Source organism: Eubalaena glacialis, chromosome 7 (assembly GCF_028564815.1).
Source record: "Eubalaena glacialis isolate mEubGla1 chromosome 7, mEubGla1.1.hap2.+ XY, whole genome shotgun sequence".
NCBI classification, from domain to species: Eukaryota; Metazoa; Chordata; class Mammalia; order Artiodactyla; family Balaenidae; genus Eubalaena; species Eubalaena glacialis.
Genome location: NC_083722.1, coordinates 92,357,398 through 92,379,584, shown reverse-complemented (window position 1 = coordinate 92,379,584; position 22,187 = coordinate 92,357,398). Strand labels below are relative to the sequence as shown.

The window sequence follows — 22,187 nt, the reverse complement described above, 5'->3', positions numbered from 1 at the left end:
GATGCCACTAAACCTGCAGGAGGGGTGGATGCTTTGTAGATATTTGGCTTATTGTAAAGTCTTCATCTATGGCTAAGGATTTCTCTTTAAATATCATAAATATTGCCCTTGACTGCCTCAAACATTTACATGCTGTGGAAAAGGAACAAAAGGAATTCCATGTTACAGCATGAGTTCTTTATTTGCCATTAAGATTGGAGGTGTTGGGGCTTCCCTGGTGGCGCAGTGGTTGAGAATCTGCCTGCCAATGCAGGGGACACGGGTTCGAGCCCTGGTCTGGGAAGATCCCACATGCCGCGGAGCAACTAGGCCCGTGAGCCACAACTACTGAGCCTGCGCGTCTGGAGCCTGTGCTCCGCAACGGGAGAGGCCGCGATAGTGAGAGGCCCGCGCACCACGATGAAGAGTGGCCCCCGCTTGCCGCAACTAGAGAAAGCCCTCGCACAGAAACGAAGACCCAACACAGCCATAAATTAATTAATTAATTAATTTAAAAAAAAAACACACACACACTGCTAAATTTGGGATTTTCTCAAATTGTTTAAAAAAAAAAAAAAAGATTGGAGGTGTTCACATTAAAGAAACACACTACACCAGAATAAGATGTACTGATACTATACCCATTTTATAGATGAGGAAACTAAGGTTTAGACTAGAGACTAAATTACCTGCCCAATATTACCTAATGACAGAGCTGGGATTCAAAGGCAAGCTGTGTAATTCCAGATTTGTGCATTTAAAGAAAGAGAGAAGGAAAGAAGAAGGAAGGAAAGAAGGGAGGAGGGAAGGGGGAAGGGAGGGAGGAAAGCAGAAAGCAAAGCAGGGAAGGAGACAGGGTGGGAGATTAACATCTACAAAGGTGTACTCCAAGGCGGGAAAAAAGGAAAAATTGAAGAAAAAGGAAAGCCTTTGAGAGAAAACACGTCAGTTCTCTCTCTTTCTCTCTCTCATTAAAACGAGTATTAGTATGTAAACTAAAGGAAAATTAACAAAAAATATATAGAAGTGAGTCATGTGCTCCTGCCTTCACACTCACTCATCAATCATAAACACCCTTAGCCTCAACCCCTTTTCTTCTTAATAAGGAAAAGAACTAAAAGCTATAGAACATTCTGTGACCACAAATTAGGTCAGAAATAAATTTTCATGTTAGAGATTTAGTAAACCTGAGAATTAAATATTTAATATGGATTTTAAGATGTTTGTATAAAAAACTCATGGCAGTTTGGTCAACTTCCTCATCATCTACTCCTAGTAAGTCTGTGCTCAGTCTCTGCTTAAAAGGTATTCAGTAAAGTCTCAGAGATGCAGTAAGTGATAGCCAGTATTATTAATATTATTATTAACAAAACACACAAAGACAAAATAATAAAACAACTAAATAACAAAAAAGAGGGTTTCCAAACCACCTTCTGCCACCCTCAAGGAGAAACGTAAACTACCGTGGAACTCTAAGCAATATATACGCTGGATGCTCTTTATCATGACAACTGTTCTGTGTATCTAATATTTAAAACAATCCTAACATTTCTTTCAAGGGCTTTTAAAGTCATTTGTCCTCTTCATCTTATCATGAATGAAATTTCAGTAATCTGTAGGTGGTCACCTCTCAAGGAAAAAGTAGAGACGGTTTACTAAATGTCAGTTAGGTGGGAACTCTGAGACCAGCTAGTCAGATGGGGAAACTGGGGCCCAGAAAGGCAACTTCTCCAAGGTCATACTACGGGTCCATGCATGGGCATGGATACTATGCATGGATGCTTGATTTCAGGGCTGTAGTATCAACTGTTAAGTAGTGAACGTTGAAGGGACGTTGAAGTAGTGATAGGTTGAAGGGAATGGCCTTTCGTCTTATCTCAAGATAGTACGTATCATGGAAATAAGATAAATGGTTTAATAGCAAAAATAAGGTCAGCAAGTAGTTACTAATGAGTACAGAATACTCAAGGTGACACGTTTCTGAAATGTAAAAACTAAAAAAAGGTCAAAATTTTATATAAATTACAAGCAATAGGAGTTGGGCAGCAGGATCTTAAACTAGAAAAAAAAAAAAAATGGGCAGATCATGTAAAGAAGAAGTCAAGTAATCCCAGAGCATATGAGTCAAAGCACTTGCAGACTATATAATTATGCAATTTGGTTAGCAATGAAAACTTTCTGAACATAGATAATGATCGCCATCACTTGACTGGCTCTACAGAGTGGGCCCTGGGGCTCGGAGATGAGAGGCTGTGATTAAATGTACTTTGAATCTCTAATTGCCTAAAAATAATAATGCTTACAAAAGTGAACAGCTAATAAAATTGTATATGGTCACTTGTTTTTAACCAGAGATCCAGATCCAAAACTGCTGACTTCCCAACCTATAAGGTAAGGTTTAATTTCAGAATCAGAGCATTCTGACAGCCTCTGACACCTATTAATGTTTCTTGAAAATTAGCCCCAATTTTTACCATTTTCCTCAGAGTTTTCTATAGGTAGGGATTTAATTGTTGCCTAATTTGGTTGTACATCATCCAAACAAATTCTAAGAATTTTAAGTAATGGGTATAATTTGGGGAGAAGTTAAAAACTGTGGCCAAGCATCACACTCCCCCCCTCCAAAAAAAAGTCACTGTTAAGGGAACCTGCATAGTCAGGTGATTTTTAAGAATAAAAATTCCTTGCTGCTGAAATGTAACTCAATAGTTATTGGTTAAATGAATCTTTATATATTCCATACACATCTAGAGAAATTAATTCTGGATTGTATGTAGAATCAAATTCCCTCACCTTTTGCCAAAACATTAACGTTTTGATCATTTCTCAAGAACCCACTGTGTGGTTCAATCACCATGGACTTGGTGTGTGACTCTGGTTGAAATGCTGATGGCAGCGATCAACATTAATAAGTATTGTGCTAGACACAGTGCTAAGTGCTTTGCAAGCATCATGTCACTTATTTCTCATAGTAACCCTTTGAGCTAGGGACTTTTATTATCCTTGTCATGCAGACAAGGGCACTGAGGTTCAGAAAGGATTTGGGCACTGCGCATCTTACTCTAGAGCTTATGTCCTTAAACATGTATGCTGCAACCACAGGGCAGGTGTGACACATAGTCAGACACCTAGGGGCAAGAGTTTTTTGAATGAATTTTAATTGAAAAGTGGAAACCCTAACAGAAAAGCAACGTAGGTCTAGGAAACAAGGTTCATGATCAGTGCAGAAGTTCACAAGAGGCATCTTTTGAGTTATTTCTGATTTTCTTCTCTTACTAGGAGGGAGGTAAGAAGATAATCCATGTCTTCTGGTGGAAGAAAAGGGCACTTCATGGCTCCTATGTGCGCCATGCCTCTTCTAAGGCTGTACTTGGGTCCGCATGCTGGGTGTGCAAATTAAGGACTCCAGCATCAAAAAGAGTTGGTCCTTCCGTAGAGCTTCAAAAAATGAACATTTGTTTTATTCCATCCCGGGGGCAAGCTGGCCTCATGCACTGGATATACTGCCTTCCAGCAGAAAACTAATACTGAAAAGAAAAAGAAAGAAAAACACTTTCTGTTGATGTCAATGCTCCAGTGTAAAAGGCCAAGCCAAGACTATGGCCACTTCAGTTAAGACCTTTGATGTCAGAGACTGACCATCAAGGGTCTGCTGCTTGCAAAATGATAGATGTTAGGGTCCCTGGGACTCTGAAAAGGGCATTCTGTGTTACCATTAACTAAATCCAATTTGAAAAAGAGGAAAGTAGATTCTAGAAGTAGAATTGAAATAACACTTGATAGTTTAAGAAAAAGTTTCCTAAAAAGAAGTAGCTCTTAACCTTTTTTATAAGTCAAATATTTCCAGGCCCTGTTTGATTAGGATTTGTGCTTTTAGTTTTTGTTGATGAAGAAAATGTGTAAAGATAAGGAATAAAATGAAATATATGGCCTTGGTATTAATTTGTACTTTGTTCATTCCAACAGCATCAACATTTATTTGAAAAAGAGATGTATATGTAAGTAAGGTGGATATTTAATTTATAAATGTTTGCGGACAGATGGATTCATTGATCCCTCAGAGTTCCTACAAAGGCACAGCGGTTTCTGTCACTTAAAGTGGGAACCACTGTATAATTTTAGTTTCTTATTATTGTTTTATCCCCAACTCATCTCCCCAAGATTTGGCAGGATTAATCTATTTTTATCAACTTTGCATAATTATCTGCATGTAACGGGATGTACCAAAAGGCTCTAAAGAGCTATTGGATATTTTGCAACTTCTACTGATCAATTTTACCCGAAAGCAACATTTCCTTTGCTTGTCTTCCTCTTCCCCTCTCTCCTCAAACAAAGTGCCTACCAATTGTACCACTGTTGGAGATTTCCATAACTCTTTATATGTTTACTTTAGGTCTAAGAGGTTGACCTTATTTGCACTAGCATTTCCCAATTTTACTTATGTTTCTTACAAATTAACTTCCAGGTTTCTACAACAGTGATTCTCAAACATGAGCCTGCATTAGAATCTTCCAGAGGGCTGGCTAAAACAAATTAATGGGCTCCACCCCCAGGGTTTCTGGCTCAGTAGGTTTGAGGTGAACCCAGGGAATTTGCATTTGTAAAGAGCTCCCAGGTAACGCAGGGGCTGCAGGCCCCAGACCACATTTTGAGAACCACTGAGCTACAGAAAACTTTCCCAGAAACACCTTTTGGAGTTAAGTTCTACACACCTAAGCTTCAGGTCACGCTGAATGAGGATTTTACATCACAATTAAATGTCCTTCCAGAATGTTCTGTTTTTCCTCCCCTGTCTATATCAGTGGTCCTAGGTGTCAGTATAAATGGGCACAGTGTCTCATACTCTTAACATTGTATTATGAATCCTATCAATGTTATGCCGATTAATGAGTTGAAAAAATTCTTTAGGTATATGATTTTAATATAAATTTGGAAAGCTACTGGGAAAACTGAAATCAAGTTTACAATGGTGTGCATATTTGTTAACTTATATTATTTTTAATATGATAAGAAAATAAGTAATAAACATTGAGAAAATATGTAACTCCAAACTCAGGAAATCATAAAATCTAACAATAGAAAGATTTTTCTTTCTGGAACTTAAGGCATGGTTAATATTTTTACTCCCTTGGTTTTCTCGCTTGTTGTAATTGAACAAAAATGCAACTCTACAGGCTCTTAGTGTTTATATGAAGAACACATTAAATCTTTCAAACATAGTTTACTGATTCTAGTATAATCAACTCATTGTTTGCATTAAGAATGAAAAGGTATCTAATAAAATATAAATGTCATTTTAGGTGTACTATTTCTGATTTAATAAATGGTCAAAAACTAGTATAAAACAGAAAACTTGGGTGCCTGGTAAATAAGAAAAGGAGGAAAAACTGTTTCATGGAATTATCAGCTGTGCTGAAAATTCCTAAAAATATACCGCAAGTTAACTGAGGGAAGAAATTGCCTTAGCAACATTAGCACAAATAAAAATTATATATAAAACTCCTTTAAAAAAGTAGGTTTCAATGTCCAACATGTTCGTTCAGCTACTATTGAATACATATTTAAAGAAGAACTAGGATTAACTGATCTCCTTTTCCTTCAATGTCTTTTTTGCACCACGAACATTGATGAGATGCTTATATGTTCCTGAGGCTTTAGTCATCTTTAACACGCTGCACAGGTGCTACTTAAGTGTGATATGTGTAGGTTTGAGAAGAAACTGGATTGAGAGTATGAGTAAGACGTGTGACTAACGAGTTAAGAGCTGTCACTGCTCAGGCCTGAATGGAAGGCTGTTGGCAGAGGTGGGTCCAAATGCCACATTCCCAAGGGTGACTCTGCTGTGCTCTCCTGGGAAAGGGTGTTTTGACAGGAAATATTAACCATACATAAGATATGTCAACTAAACTGGGCTCCAAAGGGTTGTGACAAAGAAAATAATGACTAAAAAATTTGGGGTCTTCTTTGGTGGGGAGGAAGGCAGTAGGAAAGCAGTCGTGTTGGGTAGGTATAATGGCAGCAAATGAAGATGGGAATTTGGATTTGACAATAATAATTACTACATTTATATTTTTCATTATTAACAACAAAGCAGAATCCTTTACTGAGCACTTTCCATCAACCCAGCATTGTGCTAAATGCTTTTGATCTTTGTTAATATAGAGGCCACAGGCTACATGTGTTACTGAGCCCTGGAAATGTGGCCAGTGTGACTGAGGAAATGAACTTCTTACTTCATTTAAACTTGAATTTAAAGACTTATACTCAACTTAGTTATTGGAAATCTTTTAAATGTGTTTGAAACAATCTGATAGGTAGATATGAATCGACCTTTTCAACTGTAAATCTCATAATATCTAAACACAGATTGAGTAATTCAACGAAAATTTAGCATCTAAATGGAGATGTTCCTATAGGTGTAAAATACATACCTGAGTTTGAAGACTTAATACGGAAAAAATAGAGAATGCAAAAACTTGGTAATTCTTGCATTGATTATATAGTGAAATAACATTTTGGATATACTGAATTAAATAAAATACATTGTTAAAATTGATTTCGCCTCTTTCTTTTTACTGTTTTTAATGTGACTAGCTAGAAAATTTAAATCTAGATATGTGGTTCACATTCTATTTCTATTGGATAGTGCTGCTTTACATGAATTATCTCATTGAACCCTCACAAAAATTCTCCAGGCCAGACACTATTACCTCCATTTCACAGATGAGGACACTGAGAACCAGAAAGAAGAGGAAATGTGCCTAAGGTCACCCAGTTAAGTACTGGAGACTACTTTATCTGCTTCATACGCTCCAATTCTGAGTCATCTAATCTAATCCCAGGTTTTTCAACAAGGATGCTGATTATGGTCGCATCTCAAAGCATAATGAAGCACATCAGTTGGCATTAAGGGGAATTTGGCATCCAAAGAATAATTTAGTGCAGTGTTTGGATACCAAGGCTACAAGGCTGAAGTCATAAGGTTCTGTACTTCTCATAAATTCAATCTTTTAAGATTAACCTGGCTGTCATTAATATCACCAAACACTTAATGCAGGAGGACCAAAGGCCATCACGACAGCCTGTCTTACCAGACGAAGGATTCAAATTAAATTCCATCAAATCACACTGAGTCAATACACTTTGACAAGCACCTCACATCCAAAACCTCCAAGAGCTTGGAATTTTTTTTTTCTAATTTGCTCCCCCTTTTTCTTCACCAAGAGACAAAAGAAAGCCCAAGAAAATGCTGAATGGGGTAAAAGAAAATGCAACAAAGTTAATAAAGGACTATAGATGCCCTTCAGAATTTGTAAAAACACTAAAACAAGAGGGCGCATTTCCATCACTGCACAATATTGCTTTTGTTTAAGAGCCAAGTCTCAGTCTTGAAACGTGTTGGTAATAAATCAGCAGGCATTATTTTAAATCAACTGGTTTTATGAAATAAGCCAAGAGTTGAAAGAGGCAGGACTAATTACCAACATTCCTTGATGAATTACTTAGCGGCGTGTGCTAAGTCAATGTGCGTCTACGTCTTGATCCCCAATTTTATCCCATACTTATTTCCCAGGAGGTAAAAAGAACATGTGGCTAATTAAGGCACCGATTTCCACAGCCAGAAGTACTCAAGGTAAGATTCCTTTTGAGAAAAAGAAAAGGTTCTTTGCCTGGTACTTATTAATCTAATTTTTACTACTTCACTAGAAAAACAGAGCTAATCTTGTCACCTTTAGGCAGTCTGAACTACCATGCAGTGTTCTGAAAAAATGTTACATATTTGTAATTTAGCCAATAAGAATTTCTTAAGCCTTTCCTAACCAGCAGGAATGTCTCTGGTTTGTCACTTCTAATTAAGTCTCAACAAAATTTCTAGCTCCTAAATTTTAATTATACGAAACTCAGGGCCAACAGGGGAGATTACGACAAAGCTATGCCTGGTGGTAAGGTAGTAGAAATCTGAATTTTGCTTTTCACGTTGGGCCTCTTAACAACTTTTAAAAGTTATTCACATAAGAACCTGCTGTATAAAAAAATAAATAAAATTCAAAAATTCAAAAAAATAAGTTATTCATAACCTGGTGATTCAAATCCTTTTATTCATTTTTAATTTTCAGGACGCTTACACCTTGCTATCTTTCCTTTAAGGAAGACCATTAGACTTACATAATGTGCACACATCTAGTAAACTCGCCCGATGGAAGAGTTCGGCTGCTCAAAAGAGTTACAGGTGAAAAAAACTTTGCTAAGACTCCTAATAAAATGCATTAAGAGATGCCCATTTAATTACATGAAAAATGTATGCATATGCTCTCCTGGTTAAAAAAATAAAATAAAGCCTTTGACCACCACCATCTCCAATGCCCAAACCCATTCCAGAGGTAATGAGTGAGAACAGTTTGGTAGAGATTCATCTAGGTCCTTTTCTAGAATATTCTCTAGTTTTTAAAACAGTGATTACAACAGTTCTTTTTCTAGGACCATTCTCTACTTTAATAACCTCCTATTTTATCTGCTCCAATTTTGATTCATCTCATTTTTGCAAAGCTATAAATTAATAGGCAAAAACATCTAACTTTACAAACGAGGTCTGAAAGACTAGGGTATTGTTGGGAGCTAAATTTTCCTTAAAGTTTAGACTGATGCTCAAAGAAGTCAATAACAAGAGACATATTCAGGGCAAGAGCCAATATACTAGTACTGATTGCAGCTCTAACCTTGTGCAAAGCCACTGTACTACTTTACATATTTTTAAACACAGATCCCACCCACTTATTTTAGTAGGGCAATGTTAAAATTAGATTTTGCTTACACATGTCCACAATCTCTATTGTTCAAGAGCATACCTACAGAAGGTGGTCTTTCAAATCTAAGTCCTTCTTTTAATTGTTGGGATTATGTAGGTAACATTGTGAAGAAGATTCATGACCTTTTCATACAGTAATATAAGATTTATGACAGATGACATTATTAACTTAAAAGCAAACAGAAAAAGAACCAGAACTAAAGTTCCAGCTTTCAGTGCTAAAATACAGCAAAAGTTATAATACATGCTGCAGTGGGGCAGGGGAAGAAAAATTCTAATGCAACCATAATCTCAGGAGAAAATTCATATTAAAAAACATGTGTTAAGTCTACCAAATTGAGTATTTCAAAAATCATTTACAACAATACAAATGTATTACTGAAATGTATAGAACTATAAAGCATATGAATTGCAATAGCCTGGGCCAATAGGATTTCTAGAACATAAGTCATCTTGAGTTATGATTTTTGGATGTTGTTACAGAAACTTTCACTGTAGTGCTTTCTGACCAATAATGATGACTATAACTAAACCATAAATTACCATAGTGGTCAATGTGTCTAGGCGGTGTTTTTATACAGCAAGAACGCATCCAGGTCTTCCATCTGGCATATCATGGAGACTCAGGGACACACTTTAATTATTCAATATGGATGGCCCCTTACTAATTTCAAATGCTTAAGATCAAGTATCCTTCCATTAAGCCTGTGAGACTCCTCTGTAGTTTCTCTTCGACCTCCCACTTTGCTCTACCATAGTCTGTTACTGGTGATTTTTTTAGAAATGTTTAGAGGCTATCCTTGAGCTATGTAGAAAACATAGAGGAAGCAGGGTATGTGGTTATAAGTAAATAAAGTAGGCTGAGGAGACTAACTGTGTGACTTCAGTGACTTATCTCTCTCTATGCATCAGTTTCCTCCTGCGGAAGATCAGGCTTATCGTACTTATCTCACAGGGCTTCTAGAGGGACACATAGACAAAAGATATGAAGGCTTCAGCTTACAACCTAACACAGCCAGTAATTAATGTCTGTGCAGTCATCACCTGTCCTCCTCGAAGTTGCTTTAGGCAGTACCACAGTTATACCAGTAATTCCTATACAAATTTTAAGCTATGGCCTGAAGATCTGTAATAAACATTTGCTACAGGTCCCAGGTTACCATGTCAGTTGAGAAACTAAACACTGCTACTTCTGCCTCCTAAAGTTTCTCAGGTCATTCACTCTAGGAGAGGAACTACCACCAATGGTTAAGAAATTGGGGCCACGGAGTCCAATGGAGTGAGTTCAAATCCTGACTGTACCACTTGCTTCATCGACTTCCAATGAGCTACTTGACCCCTTCGCCTCAGTTCCCACATCTGTGAAATGGGGACATTAATAATAACTGCCCAGTGCTGGACACGTCAACCATGACTACTATTCTAACAGTTCTCCAGGAGGTACAGACTAGCTGGAAGGCAGGTGGCACATCTATAAGAGCCTAAGTATTCTCTAAACACAACACAAAGAGAGGAGTTAAGAAAGATTCAGCATAGAAACAGGAATGTTTCTCAAGTCTTTTTTTTTCCATCATCACCTCCCCTAAGCAGCCTCTTTAGACCTTTTTTTCCCCCCTAACTACCTCTTCCCTCATCCCCAACCACAGGAAATTTTAACAGGTACATATACTGTATATCTGCTTATGTACTGTGGCCCTTTAGAGGATCACAAACCATTATAACATCTTAGATTTTTTTGGCCTTCAAGAGCCAATTTTTGCACCCCTGGGGGACAGCAACCCCTGTTAAGAATGCAGGTGCTATAGGTCACATGCATTCTTCAATGTGACGTTCTTTTCATCACACTGAAAAGAAATTACCATTCAAAGCCAGATAAAAACAGAGGCTCACTCCAATCTTCAGTCCTCACTCCTAGGCCCCAGACCTTAGTACTCTCCTTAAGATGCTACCCTGACCTCCAGTTATAGGATTATGAGAACTGTGTAAATGAGAAGAGACTGCACCTATCAGTATGGCTTCTTTTAACAACAGAAAAAGAGGAGCTGAGCAGCCGGTCCTCATGTAAACCCACAAGGTGACTTCAGTGATGGCAAAGTCGCTCTTTGAGAAGAAGATAAAGATCCACGTTCCTAAAGAGAAGGTGACCCTCCTAAACCTGCATGGCTCAGGTGTCCACTGAGCACAGCGGACCCGATCCACTACCTGAGGAGATCATACCACCTCGATTCTATGGTACTCCTTGGCCACATAAAAATGGCCATGTGCTCGTAGTGGGAGAAATCATTTCCAGTTTGTGTGCCAATATTAACAAGTGAACGTGGAATTACAGCTGATGCTTCAACGTTTCCAGAAAAGTGGAATTAATTCATAGGCTTAGCTATGTCAAGGTTGACTATTTTATTTTAGATAGTTGCTCCCCACAGGGGAGCAGGGCTGCTCTCTCAAGTGGACCAGGCCTAAAAATCTAAGCAAAGATGATCTTCTTCAGCCAGCATTTCATTACTAGTTCCTAGTTACTAAAAGCAGTGCAGGAAGAAAAAGACGTCTGAAATTCATCAATGCACATTTACTGAGATGCGTGCTCTACTTAGCCTGGGTTAAGTTAGAGTTAGATTTCACCAATGTAAGACAACTCTACGGAGCACTTTCTTGTGACAGCCCTGAGATGACTAACCCCTTACCCATGGAGGTATGCATTCCCATTTGCATGGGAAGCAAATGGGCCACCGGTTGCTGCCCAGGCAAACTGGCGCACACTTGTAGCACCAGAATGATCTAAGTGTTTCCAATACACAGGGTAAGAAGTTCCCATTCCGCCTAAGGAACAGGGAGTTTAAAGCAATATTCTCAGAAGTACAGACAACCCAGAAAGAGAAGAAACTATTTCTTTCATGGCATTTGAAAAGGTGAACAAAGAAAGATAGGGTTTTCATCTACCTGATCTAAACTGCCTAATACATTTCTTCAGACCTCGCTCCCACAAAAGGGAACTGTAAGTTGGAAAGCAGCAGAAGTCAGGAAGGCTGCACCCTAAACTGTTAACAACAGCTTCCCCCCTAGGAGCTGGAGAAAGGGAAGAGGTGGAGGAAGGGAGGAAGAGTGTCCTGCTGGATTCTCCTTCCACACTGCTTAAATCGGTCCCAAGTTAACAAGTATTGTCTATAATTTTTTTAATTGGAGTATAGATGATTTACAATGTGTTAGTTTCAGGTGTACAGCAAAGTGAATCAGTTATACATATATCCACTCTTTTTTAGATTCTTTTCCCGTATAGGTCATTACAGAGTATTGAGTGGAGTTCCAATAATAATAAGTTTTAAAGGGAAAGAAAATTACCTTATATGTGACACTGAACACACCAAAGTAAAACGACCGAGAGATGCAAAGACCCTATAGGGAAACAAGGTCTCTAGGAAGATGAAAAGATGTTTGTGGAACATGGAAACTGAATCCCTTTGTGTCCGAGAGAAGATGTGGCCTTGTAAACACCGTGTTTGATTCAAAAACAAAAGGACACCGAAGTTTATAAACAATTCTGAAATCAAAGCTCACTGAATGTTTGTGTAAGTCACACTGACTGGTAACAAAAATATATGATGGCCCATGGACTATGGGATTAGAAGAATACTCAGATGTCCTTTCTTATGGGGTCAGCACCTCCAGCAAGGTCCCCTAACTAAGGGGACCAAGGCAAGCCGATCTGAGACATGCTGCATCTGTTCTTGCTTCTTTTGGCCAATGTGATGCTATTAAGGTTCTGTATTCCCGCCTAAACCAGGAAGAAAATCAAATGCATAATGGGGTGTGGGAGCCATCCCTTCTTCTAATTTGTAACCCACCAACTCACCTGTAACTCCACACACCTTCTTCCTATTTCTGTATTATACCTAAAGCATAACCCACACCTTGACAATTCAACAGCAGGTAGATTTCATAAATTACAGAGAAAGGCCAGCAATTCAATCACCCACCCTTTCCCTCATCGGTGAAATCTCATGGAATGTTGGTTGTCGGACATGGTGACAAGAAAACAGGACAGCCAACCATCCTGACTTGTTAGAATCACTATCTAAATGGGATGCCACACCATGAGACAACCACCAAATAAATGCCAACGTAAATTTAGTTTACAATGTAGAGGGCCCTGGCAAGATGTGTTTCGGTATCTGATGAACAGCAAGCATCCTTTCTCACTCTGCAGTAATCTGCCTAATTCCTTGGATTACCTGAGATGATTTGGAAAAAAGGAAAAATTTAAAAATAAATTCCTTCAAACTACTTAAGATATCCTAAAATTACCAAAAATACATAATTTTTTCTTTTAAATTCATATAACCTTTCTCCTCAGGAGAAAGAAAAATTCAATATACAATTTACTCCAGAGAAAACACCCTGCCTTTAAATTTTTAAATTCCAAGGCGAAGAAAGGAAGGAAGGGAAGTAGAGAGGGCAATCCTTTGCAATTTCCTATATATTTCTAAACAGAGAAATGTTTTCCAACTATAAACTAATGTTTTCAAGGTATACACTGTCAGAGTCCATGCAGGGGGAGGAATTCTGACGAACCTGCCGGTCCAAGATGAGAGCAACCAGGTGTTTCTATAATCAATCAGAGCTAGAGAGATGAGACAGTGAAAATGCATGCTTGATGGCTGTGCGGACAAAAATGCAGTGGTTAGTATGCGGTGCTTCTGCAGCCACGAGACCTCACATGTGTCCACAAGGCCTGTCCCTGGTTCCTCTGCTTTTGTCTGAAAGAAGCTATAGATCAAATTTCAAACCTCAGGCTTGCCAGTCAAAAACCCACCTGTGGAAGAAACCGCTTCCATTAATGGTTCTTAATGACATACTTTGTTCATTTGCAGTTTGACATACAGAGTCTGTTCACTACTGTGGAAAATGCATTATGCACTCCAGGAACTGGTTCATTTACGACAAAGAAGCATCCTTAAATTACAATACCCAATTGAATAGGGCTGTTATTAAGAAACCTAAAGGATATCTCCAATATGTAAATACATAGCAATACGATTAATCATTCCATGTCGCCTAACATAAAAATCAATAGTATGAATAAAGGCATAAATTAATTAAATCAACGTAGAAACCAGAGGCTAATCCTGCAAAGCTTCATGAATTTATAGGCTGAATGACGACCATGTGAGGAATAAGTAATGCGAATTTCCCATCCCTATGAATTCCAAAGATTAGTCCTAAATTTACTAGAAGCTGTCAACAATTTAAAACATGTTTTATAAAGCTTCATATTTTAAGCATAACTCTACAAAAGAAAAGGGATTAACCAGAAAGCACTAATTTAGCTTTTCAAAATCAGTCATTCAACCCACTGGCAGCAAAATGTTGGTAACATGAGTTTGTGTGTGTGATTTTCTATCAAGTTCTTGCAAACCAGTGGGAGAAGGAGAGATTTGCCCAGGATTCTCCAGCACATGCCAGCATGTCTGACTGTACACATCTACCTCCACTGAGAAGCAGGTATGTTCTATTTTAGCTATTTAAATCTTTAAAAACTAAATGATGAATTTACTCAGACTATACTATTAGAAAGGATATTTATTCAAAATAATCTGTATCATTATGTGTAAATTAGTACACTCGGTGTTACGCCTTGAAAATGTATATTCATAGAAAAATGGGCCAAGATTAAGCAAATTAACTGTTTTTCTATTAACCATTTACTTCATAATAATATGCTTATGATTTAAAAACTATAAAAGAGAAAAGAAAAAAACATTTCTCTCACTTACCTTTCCGTAATAAATAATTCATAATATTTTCATACATAAAACTTTTGAAAATATGCAAACTATTTTCATAAAGTACTAACTATTTTAAGTATTTGAAGTAATCATTTATGATACTCTCCTTTAAAATGTAATTTGAATCTCTTAGAATGCCATCTTATATGAAACCATATTTTATCTTTCACCTACCTAAGGATACTAAAATCTGTCTAAATAGCTACCAAACCTATCCGCATTGCTATGTCTACACTTCTTTCTTTTCATTTATATGACACACTTCACTACTTTATATAAATGAAGTATAAAAATGCACAAGTTAAACAGAGATTAAACTAATTCAGTATGAAATATAAATTTACCACTTGTTCATTTTTATTTAGATTAGGTCTCCCAGTTCTAACAATTTATTCGTGCTTTAACTTAGGACATATTTCTGGCATAACTAAACTGAGGGTTGCAGCTAAGGCCAGTGTTACCAGGACATAGTAACATATAAGGAAAAACGGGTATATTATTCAAACCAATTAGTATAGATTTAAATTTTAATCATTTCACGATTACATATTCTAAGTAATAAAAACTTTTTAAAACGATGTCCCTTTTTAAAATGATATGGAAATGATTTTTCAATATATTTGGGTAATTTATCTTCCACTGGATATAACTGCCTTAATGGGAATATAGATTTCAGCTAATATACTTTAATATAATATCAAGAATTACCTTTGAATTAGACATAAACCACTACTAACACAAGTCCGTGTCATCTCTTCCAAAATTTGTCCTTCAGGTTAAAAAAATAGACTATTATAGTAAGTAAAACAGACATATTTCTCCACATTTTATCTTATTATTACTTAATTCATACAACTTTAAATAATCTAAGGTATAGGCAAAACAATTATGATTCCTGTGAACACCAGACAACTTAAATCTTAAATAAATCTTAGATCTGTAAAAACCTAGTGACTGTCAATTTTCACCCAAGCAGAACAGAAAGATTTAATGTAAAATCTATTTCCAAGAGAAAACCTTGCCTTTACTTGGGAGAGAGGGGGAAGAGGGTATGCATAAAATACCCATTAATTGTGGCAATATCCAGAACTTCAATCACATTAGAGTAAAATTTTATGCTAAGCCATTTGGATCTTTTCCACCCTAACAGAATTTTAATTGGTTTCTCTATGAAAGAGTTTCAGTACTTCATCACTACATTTTAAGAGTCTCTGCAAATAAGAAAACAACTGACTTAAAATTTGTTTTTAAAGAATCCCTTTCCTACTTCCTGGTAAGAATCATAGATTGCTTCCCAATTATAACACAGCATCCTCTCTATTTGCTTTCATAGTAAACTTTAAATAGTGGGAGATGGCCTTTTTCTGAGCACAGAAATGAATACAAAGCCCAACAATCAATCACCGGCAGGTGAAGTTCACATTGTTTAATGAACAGTAATACTTGGGACACTTCCGAATGAAATAATTAGGTGATGGGATTAAAAATATTAAAAAATAAGGAAGTCCCCTTACTTTTCTTTTAACTTTACTTGCATCAGTCACATTTAAGAGTTGGAATGTTTATCTTTTTTTTTTCTGTTTTTATTATTTTATTTTTCAATACTCTTTAAAACAAACATTTGACGTTAACATAAACATCTAAATAATGTGCTATATCTTTCTAAATTTAAATAATAAAAAATATGTACTGCCAATTTGACTTAAGACACATTTTTCTTCATTAGTAAGATTGCTCAATTTGTTTTTTTTCTCAAATTTTAATTTTTTAAATAGCACTTTGTTGAAATGATAATGAAAAATTCAATCTAACCTAATTTCTTTTTTTTTTTAACATCTTGGAATGTTTATCTTTAAACAAGGAGTAACTCCCAATGAGATGTGGAGGACGCATGTGTGAGATGGAATTCTATTCTTAGACTTGTTACAATTTTCAGTGGTAATTAGGAAGCTATATGTCCCCAATAGAATGATGCTAACAAGCTCCTGCAGTTTCTACTCTAGCAAGAAATCAAAGGGACCCAAAACAGACAACTCACTTCAGTTAAAGGATTATGCAGTCTGGTTATTAAAGCGTAGAAAGCGCTTCTACTGTTTTATAAATATCTGAAGAGACTTTCTAAAAGAATCAGATTCTACAGCCAAGATTATTTACTCAAGAAAGAAGAAAACTAAAGAATGGCCATGGAACGTATTTAGGGAAAAAATATATGCAAGCTATTAGAAGAAGCTCATTTCAGATAACTTGTACATTTTGAAACTTTCCCAAAGAAAGATGGGAAGATATCCTTATAACAAACATCTATTCCTGCTTGTAATTTCTCATGAAACATCAACACTCTTCCCCCATTTAGTGAGGGTTACTATTAAATTTCCAGTTAGTTGGCATCCTTCTTTGGAAATACAAAGCCATGTAGAAATCAATGGAGTTGACATTTAAGAATATGATTCACATGGGTCAATATAACCAAATACACGATGAGATAAATACAACACCTAGAAAATGGAAACTGGTGAAGAAGAAGAAGGCTTGGCCCAACCGACAAGAGTGACACTCACGTACCTTAAGGACTTCCATTGGCACCTGGGTGGCAGAGGGGAGGGTGGTGGGCACACTGACGTTTATGGCTGGTGTCTGACTCACGGGCACTCTCTGTTGCATGAACTGGGCCGCCTGCAGCTTTTGCTGTTGCTCTCTGCGTTCCTGTTCCTGCATCTGCTCACGCATGAGTTGCTGGCGTAGCAAGATGCGTGATGTCATACTGGAGGAGCTTATTGGAGGCTTGGAGGCCCCAGGATGCTCCTCGGAACTGCTGTGGGAAAACCAAAAGACACAGATTCAGTTCCCTAATGAAACCCTTCATTTGCATTTTGGGGTATCCTAAATTGCACCAAACTATGAAATGAGCCTGGGCAAATATAATCAGATCGCAGAGTAGTATTCCACCTAATTGAAAATCAAGAGCTGACAGGATTTAAGTCATTAGTAGTTGAATTAAAATAAGTCAGCTTGATTGCATCTAGGTATTTTTATCATACGCTTATTTTTTGACATTTTATACTGCATACTACTCATCACCACCAAATATAGTGCCACCATATGAAGTGCCAAGAAGAGAGGCGTCTTAATGGCACCCAGATTTCCACATTTAAAAATAAATTGTTTGATTTCCTTTTTTATAGCCAGATCTAACCAAATAACTACTCCTACGTGCTATCTAAATTCCTTGAAGATATCTAAAATGTTTACTAACACAGAATAGTTTAAAGAAAAGGTGAACTTTGTCGTGGGGAAATTTTTCTATGATACAGGAAGTAAAAATTATGAATGAAAGAAGCATTTGGACCAGAATGTTAACACTGAACTCGACCTCAGTCTTCAGGAAAAAGGGCAGAAGACAAGCTAGTTTGACAACCCAATTCTTCTTTCCCTGCTTTTCTTTATACTGTCTTTTCTTCTGATTCACCTTGGCAAGCCCTATCCTACACACACTTTGTGAGTTCCCCATGAGGCCTGCCTCTAATGGTATTGGTACTTATACTACCCAAAATTATTTAAAAAGCTTAAACCCTTGTCATAAGTCAAAAAGAAAGGACTTCCTGATTTTCCTAAATATGGTTTTCTATTGCTTATCTTGCCAGCTCTATGACATCAACAAATAATTAAACCTCTCTGCCTTAGTTACCATATCCAAAAAAGAGGAATAACAATAATTTTTCTTACTTACCCATTTATTAAAATGGGAGATGTTTTTTAAATGTCTTTTGCATCATTTATACGCTAAAGCCCTACCTCTTAGGGATTTTGTGAGGATTAAATAAAATAATGAATGAAATAAGGCACACAAATCCCTTAATGAGTGCTATGTAGTACTGCCTTAATAAATGTTTGCTGTTGCAATTATTATTATCTAGAAATTTTAATTGTTTCCAGTAATATCATTTTCTTTTTTAAAAAAATCCCTATTTAGGGCAAAGAATATAAAATCTTAACTAGCACTGGAAACAGAAAAAGAGTAACATTTGACAAAATATTCACTCCAAAATTACTCTTCAAAAGAAGTATTTGCACCTTGAAGCTTCCTTCCTTGAGTATAAATCCCAATATTGTCCTTATCTTCTAACAAAGGCAAAATAAAGCCGTTAAATCACAGACCAGCCTTATAAACTCCTTAAAGATAGGAACCTTCAAACTCTACAGGTAAAAAAACATGCTGAAGGATGAAGAAATGTTTGCATTTCACCCTCACATAGTTCCAGAAAGTTACATAATAAAAATTATACTAGCGGTTAACTCATTACTCAGCACAGAAAACTGGTTCAATAAACTGTGATAAGTTAATATATTATAACACTATATATAGCCACTAAAAATGGTGTAGAGATATATTTATGGTTGTGAATAAAAACTACACAATATAATAAACTTAGAAAACCCAGCTGCAAGAAAGTATTCAAGGTAGGATTCAACTTAAAAAAATGTTCACTACAAGAATAAGTGCAAAGATAATGCTACCCTGAGCCATTGCCAGTATACATTATCACAGACCTTTAAGAAAACAACAGTATTGTGCTTCTCTGGTGGCGCAGTGGTTAAGAAACTGCCTGCCAATGCAGGGGACACGGGTTCAAGCCCTGGCCCGGGGAAGATCCCACATGCCAAGGAGCAACTAAGTCAGTGAGCCACAACTACTGAGCCTGTGCTCTAGAGCCCGCGAGCCACAACTACTGAAGCCCACATGCCTAGAGCCCGTGCTCCACAGCAAGAGAAGCCACCGCAATGAGAAGCCCGCGCACCACAACGAAGAGTAGCCCCCGCTCACCACAGCTAAAGAAAGCCCGCGTGCAGCAACAAAGACCCAAGGCAGCCAAAAGTAAATTAATTAATTTAAAAAAAAAGAAAATAACAGTATTATCAATTTGATTCAGAAATTTCATTGATGGATAATTTTCCTAAGAAAAAAATTCAAAATGTGGAAAACTTGACATTACAAAGCTGTTGACAAATTGCACAATATTGTGAACCACCTAAATTTGTCCCTTAATATGAACATGATTACGTAAATTATGAGGGGAGATGTGGGTCAAAGAATACAAACTTCTAGTTATAAGACGAGTAAGTTCTGGGGATCTACTGCACAGCACGGTGACTGTAATTAATAATACTGTATTGTACGCTTGAAATTTACTAAAAGAGCAGATCTTAAGTGTTCTCACCACAAAGAAGAAAATAAATAGTAACCATGTGAGGTGATAAATGTGTTTCACAAAGCATACATGTAAAAAATCATCGCATTATACACCTTAAATAATTTTGTTAGTTATACCTCGGTAAAGTTGAGGAAACAAATAAAACCATTCAAAAGATTTTAAAATAAAATAGGTTTAAAAAAAAGTAAATTATGATACATAGATTTGATAATATACCTTTTTTTAATCGCACAACTACAAAGTGAGAAATGCATGTCCTAAGAGTAAATTAAAAAGTAGGATCTAAAGTGGATTTACATTCTAATTTAAAATAAGGACAGAGTGTGTATGTACACAAATACACACATGACTAGCAAGATGATCATAGTTGCCACTGTGGGAGTGGAATTATAGGTAAATTTCTTTCTCTTTACTTTTTCCCCTGCAAACCATAATAAAGCCATAATATTTTTTCAATGGCAGAATATATGCCACTAACTTAAGAACATGAGGAACATGAACTAATTCACAAGCATGAAGAAATAACTTGAGTGATCAAAGTCACCGTTTGGCTAGAAGACACTGGATCCATCACAGACAGTATTTTGACAATAGGATGGGAAAGTACTGACTTATATCCAGCACACTGGTTCTCTTGGAAGTCTTCAGAATCCCAGAAGACTTAATCCCTCTTTCCTTTATAGTTTCCTACAGAGGTACAAAGACTGAACAATGCAAATACTCTGTTTATTATTTTTATAGCATACATTCATCCACACCATAAAAATACCTAGCCATTCCTCAAAAATAATCCATTCACCTGGTAAGTTTCTGCTAAAAGGACATCAAAAGAAAATGCATTTTCCCACTTTTGAGTATGTGTTCAGAGCTCAAATGTACTTTCCTAAACCCAGAAAAGAAGGCTATTTAAAAATAAATAAATAAATAGATGGTCTTACTATTCAAAGCTTGTCAGGTTAAAACATTCCCAGAGAGACTGATCCTTTTGATAAAATCAGGAGCAAACCTTTGTGCCGTAGCAAATGCAGCTGTGGAAAAATCGCACTAATTAGCTGCTCAAGACAAGCCATTGGCCGTGATACAGGGGGGAAAATCCTTTCAATTAACAGTAAAGCATTCTTGCGACATCTTAAGTTAAAATTACTAGTTATCAACCACACTAAGGCTGCAGACTTTAAAGTCAACAACAATATCATTTAAAGCATGTACTGAAATAGCCTATCAGGAAAAAAAATACATATTTATATGGTAGACCCCTATAAATAAATTAAAACCCCACAAAAGAAAATCTAGCAGGGCTCAGCTAATTGACATTTTAATAAATCTTCTCAAAAAAAGGAAAAAGTAGTCACTTCACTACACACACTCCCTGCGGGATATTTCCATGTTAAAGATGACTCTCAGATTCTCAGCTTTACTCTCGATCTTTTAAACATCGCTTTCTCTTAGAAATAATTGAATGGGCAATTATCACCTTGCTGAAAAAATGAAGATACCTACACTTCAAAATGTTAGCAGGTCAAATGAGCATAATATTTTAAATTCAAAGTCGAGGTTTATGTGACAATATTACAGGTGGCCAAAAGCTTATTTTTAAAATGAGGACCTGATGCTTAAACTACTAATAATAAGCAAGAAGAGTTGTCCCAATGTATTTAATTTTAAAAGCTAACTGAACTCATCCAGGGCCCAATCTGCATTAGATAATCCTAATTCCATCAGTCTGATTCCTTTTAATCAGATTATGTAAAGGTCATTTATTCAACAAATAGTTATTGAGTGTTTCCTCTGTGCCAGGTGCTGGGAACACCTGGTTTCTAATCTCATAGAGTTTAAAGCCAGGGTCACATAATTTTTCTACGATGCCTTAAAATTAAGTCAATTACGTAGACTATCTGGCTCTTACCTAGTTCCACGTGGGAAGGTGTACATCTCACCACAAGAAATCACCCTTTGAAAGCCAACTGAAGGGGAGACAAATGCCTTTACTGGCACTTACCCGAATCACTGAAGCCAGACATGCAACCTCCCTGACAAGTGGGAATTGCTTAATGGTGACTCAAGGAGGACGGCCCTCAACTGGACACAAGTTCTAGCTCAGTCACTGCTGAGCAATCTGATCTTTAACGAGCCACTCAACCTCTCTGAGCCTCTCCAAACCCCACCCCCTAAATGTACAGCAGTGATTGAGTGAAGCTAAGTTAAAGTGCTCAACACAGCAGCTAGAATATGGACACTTACATAAATAGCCATAAATGTGACTCAAGTTCCTACCTCGATGGCTGAATTTACTTTTTTAACCTTCAAAGTCTGCCTCTTCTCTGTGATGATAGAGGTATGTGGACATGTGCTCTGAATTATCTGGTATATTCCTAAATTCAGAGTTAATTCCACTGCCTTGATCAACCACTC

The 22,187-nt window shown here is 36.8% G+C and overlaps 1 protein-coding gene across 10 annotated transcripts in view; it reads right to left on the bottom strand.

Annotated features, from left to right (window-relative positions):
• The window catches only part of MITF (melanocyte inducing transcription factor), a 224,191-nt gene that overhangs the window by 69,790 nt on the left and 132,214 nt on the right, over positions 1 to 22,187 (bottom strand). For 8 of the 10 annotated variants that reach the window (XM_061197135.1, XM_061197137.1, XM_061197136.1 and 5 more), the window contains exon 2: positions 17,128 to 17,377. In XM_061197135.1, coding sequence (XP_061053118.1) covers positions 17,128 to 17,377 — 250 coding nt within the window. Of the gene's footprint in view, positions 1 to 3,255; positions 3,506 to 17,127; positions 17,378 to 20,713; positions 20,736 to 22,187 lie in introns of those variants that run through there. The other 2 variants (XM_061197144.1, XM_061197143.1) reach the window with 2 other exon arrangements.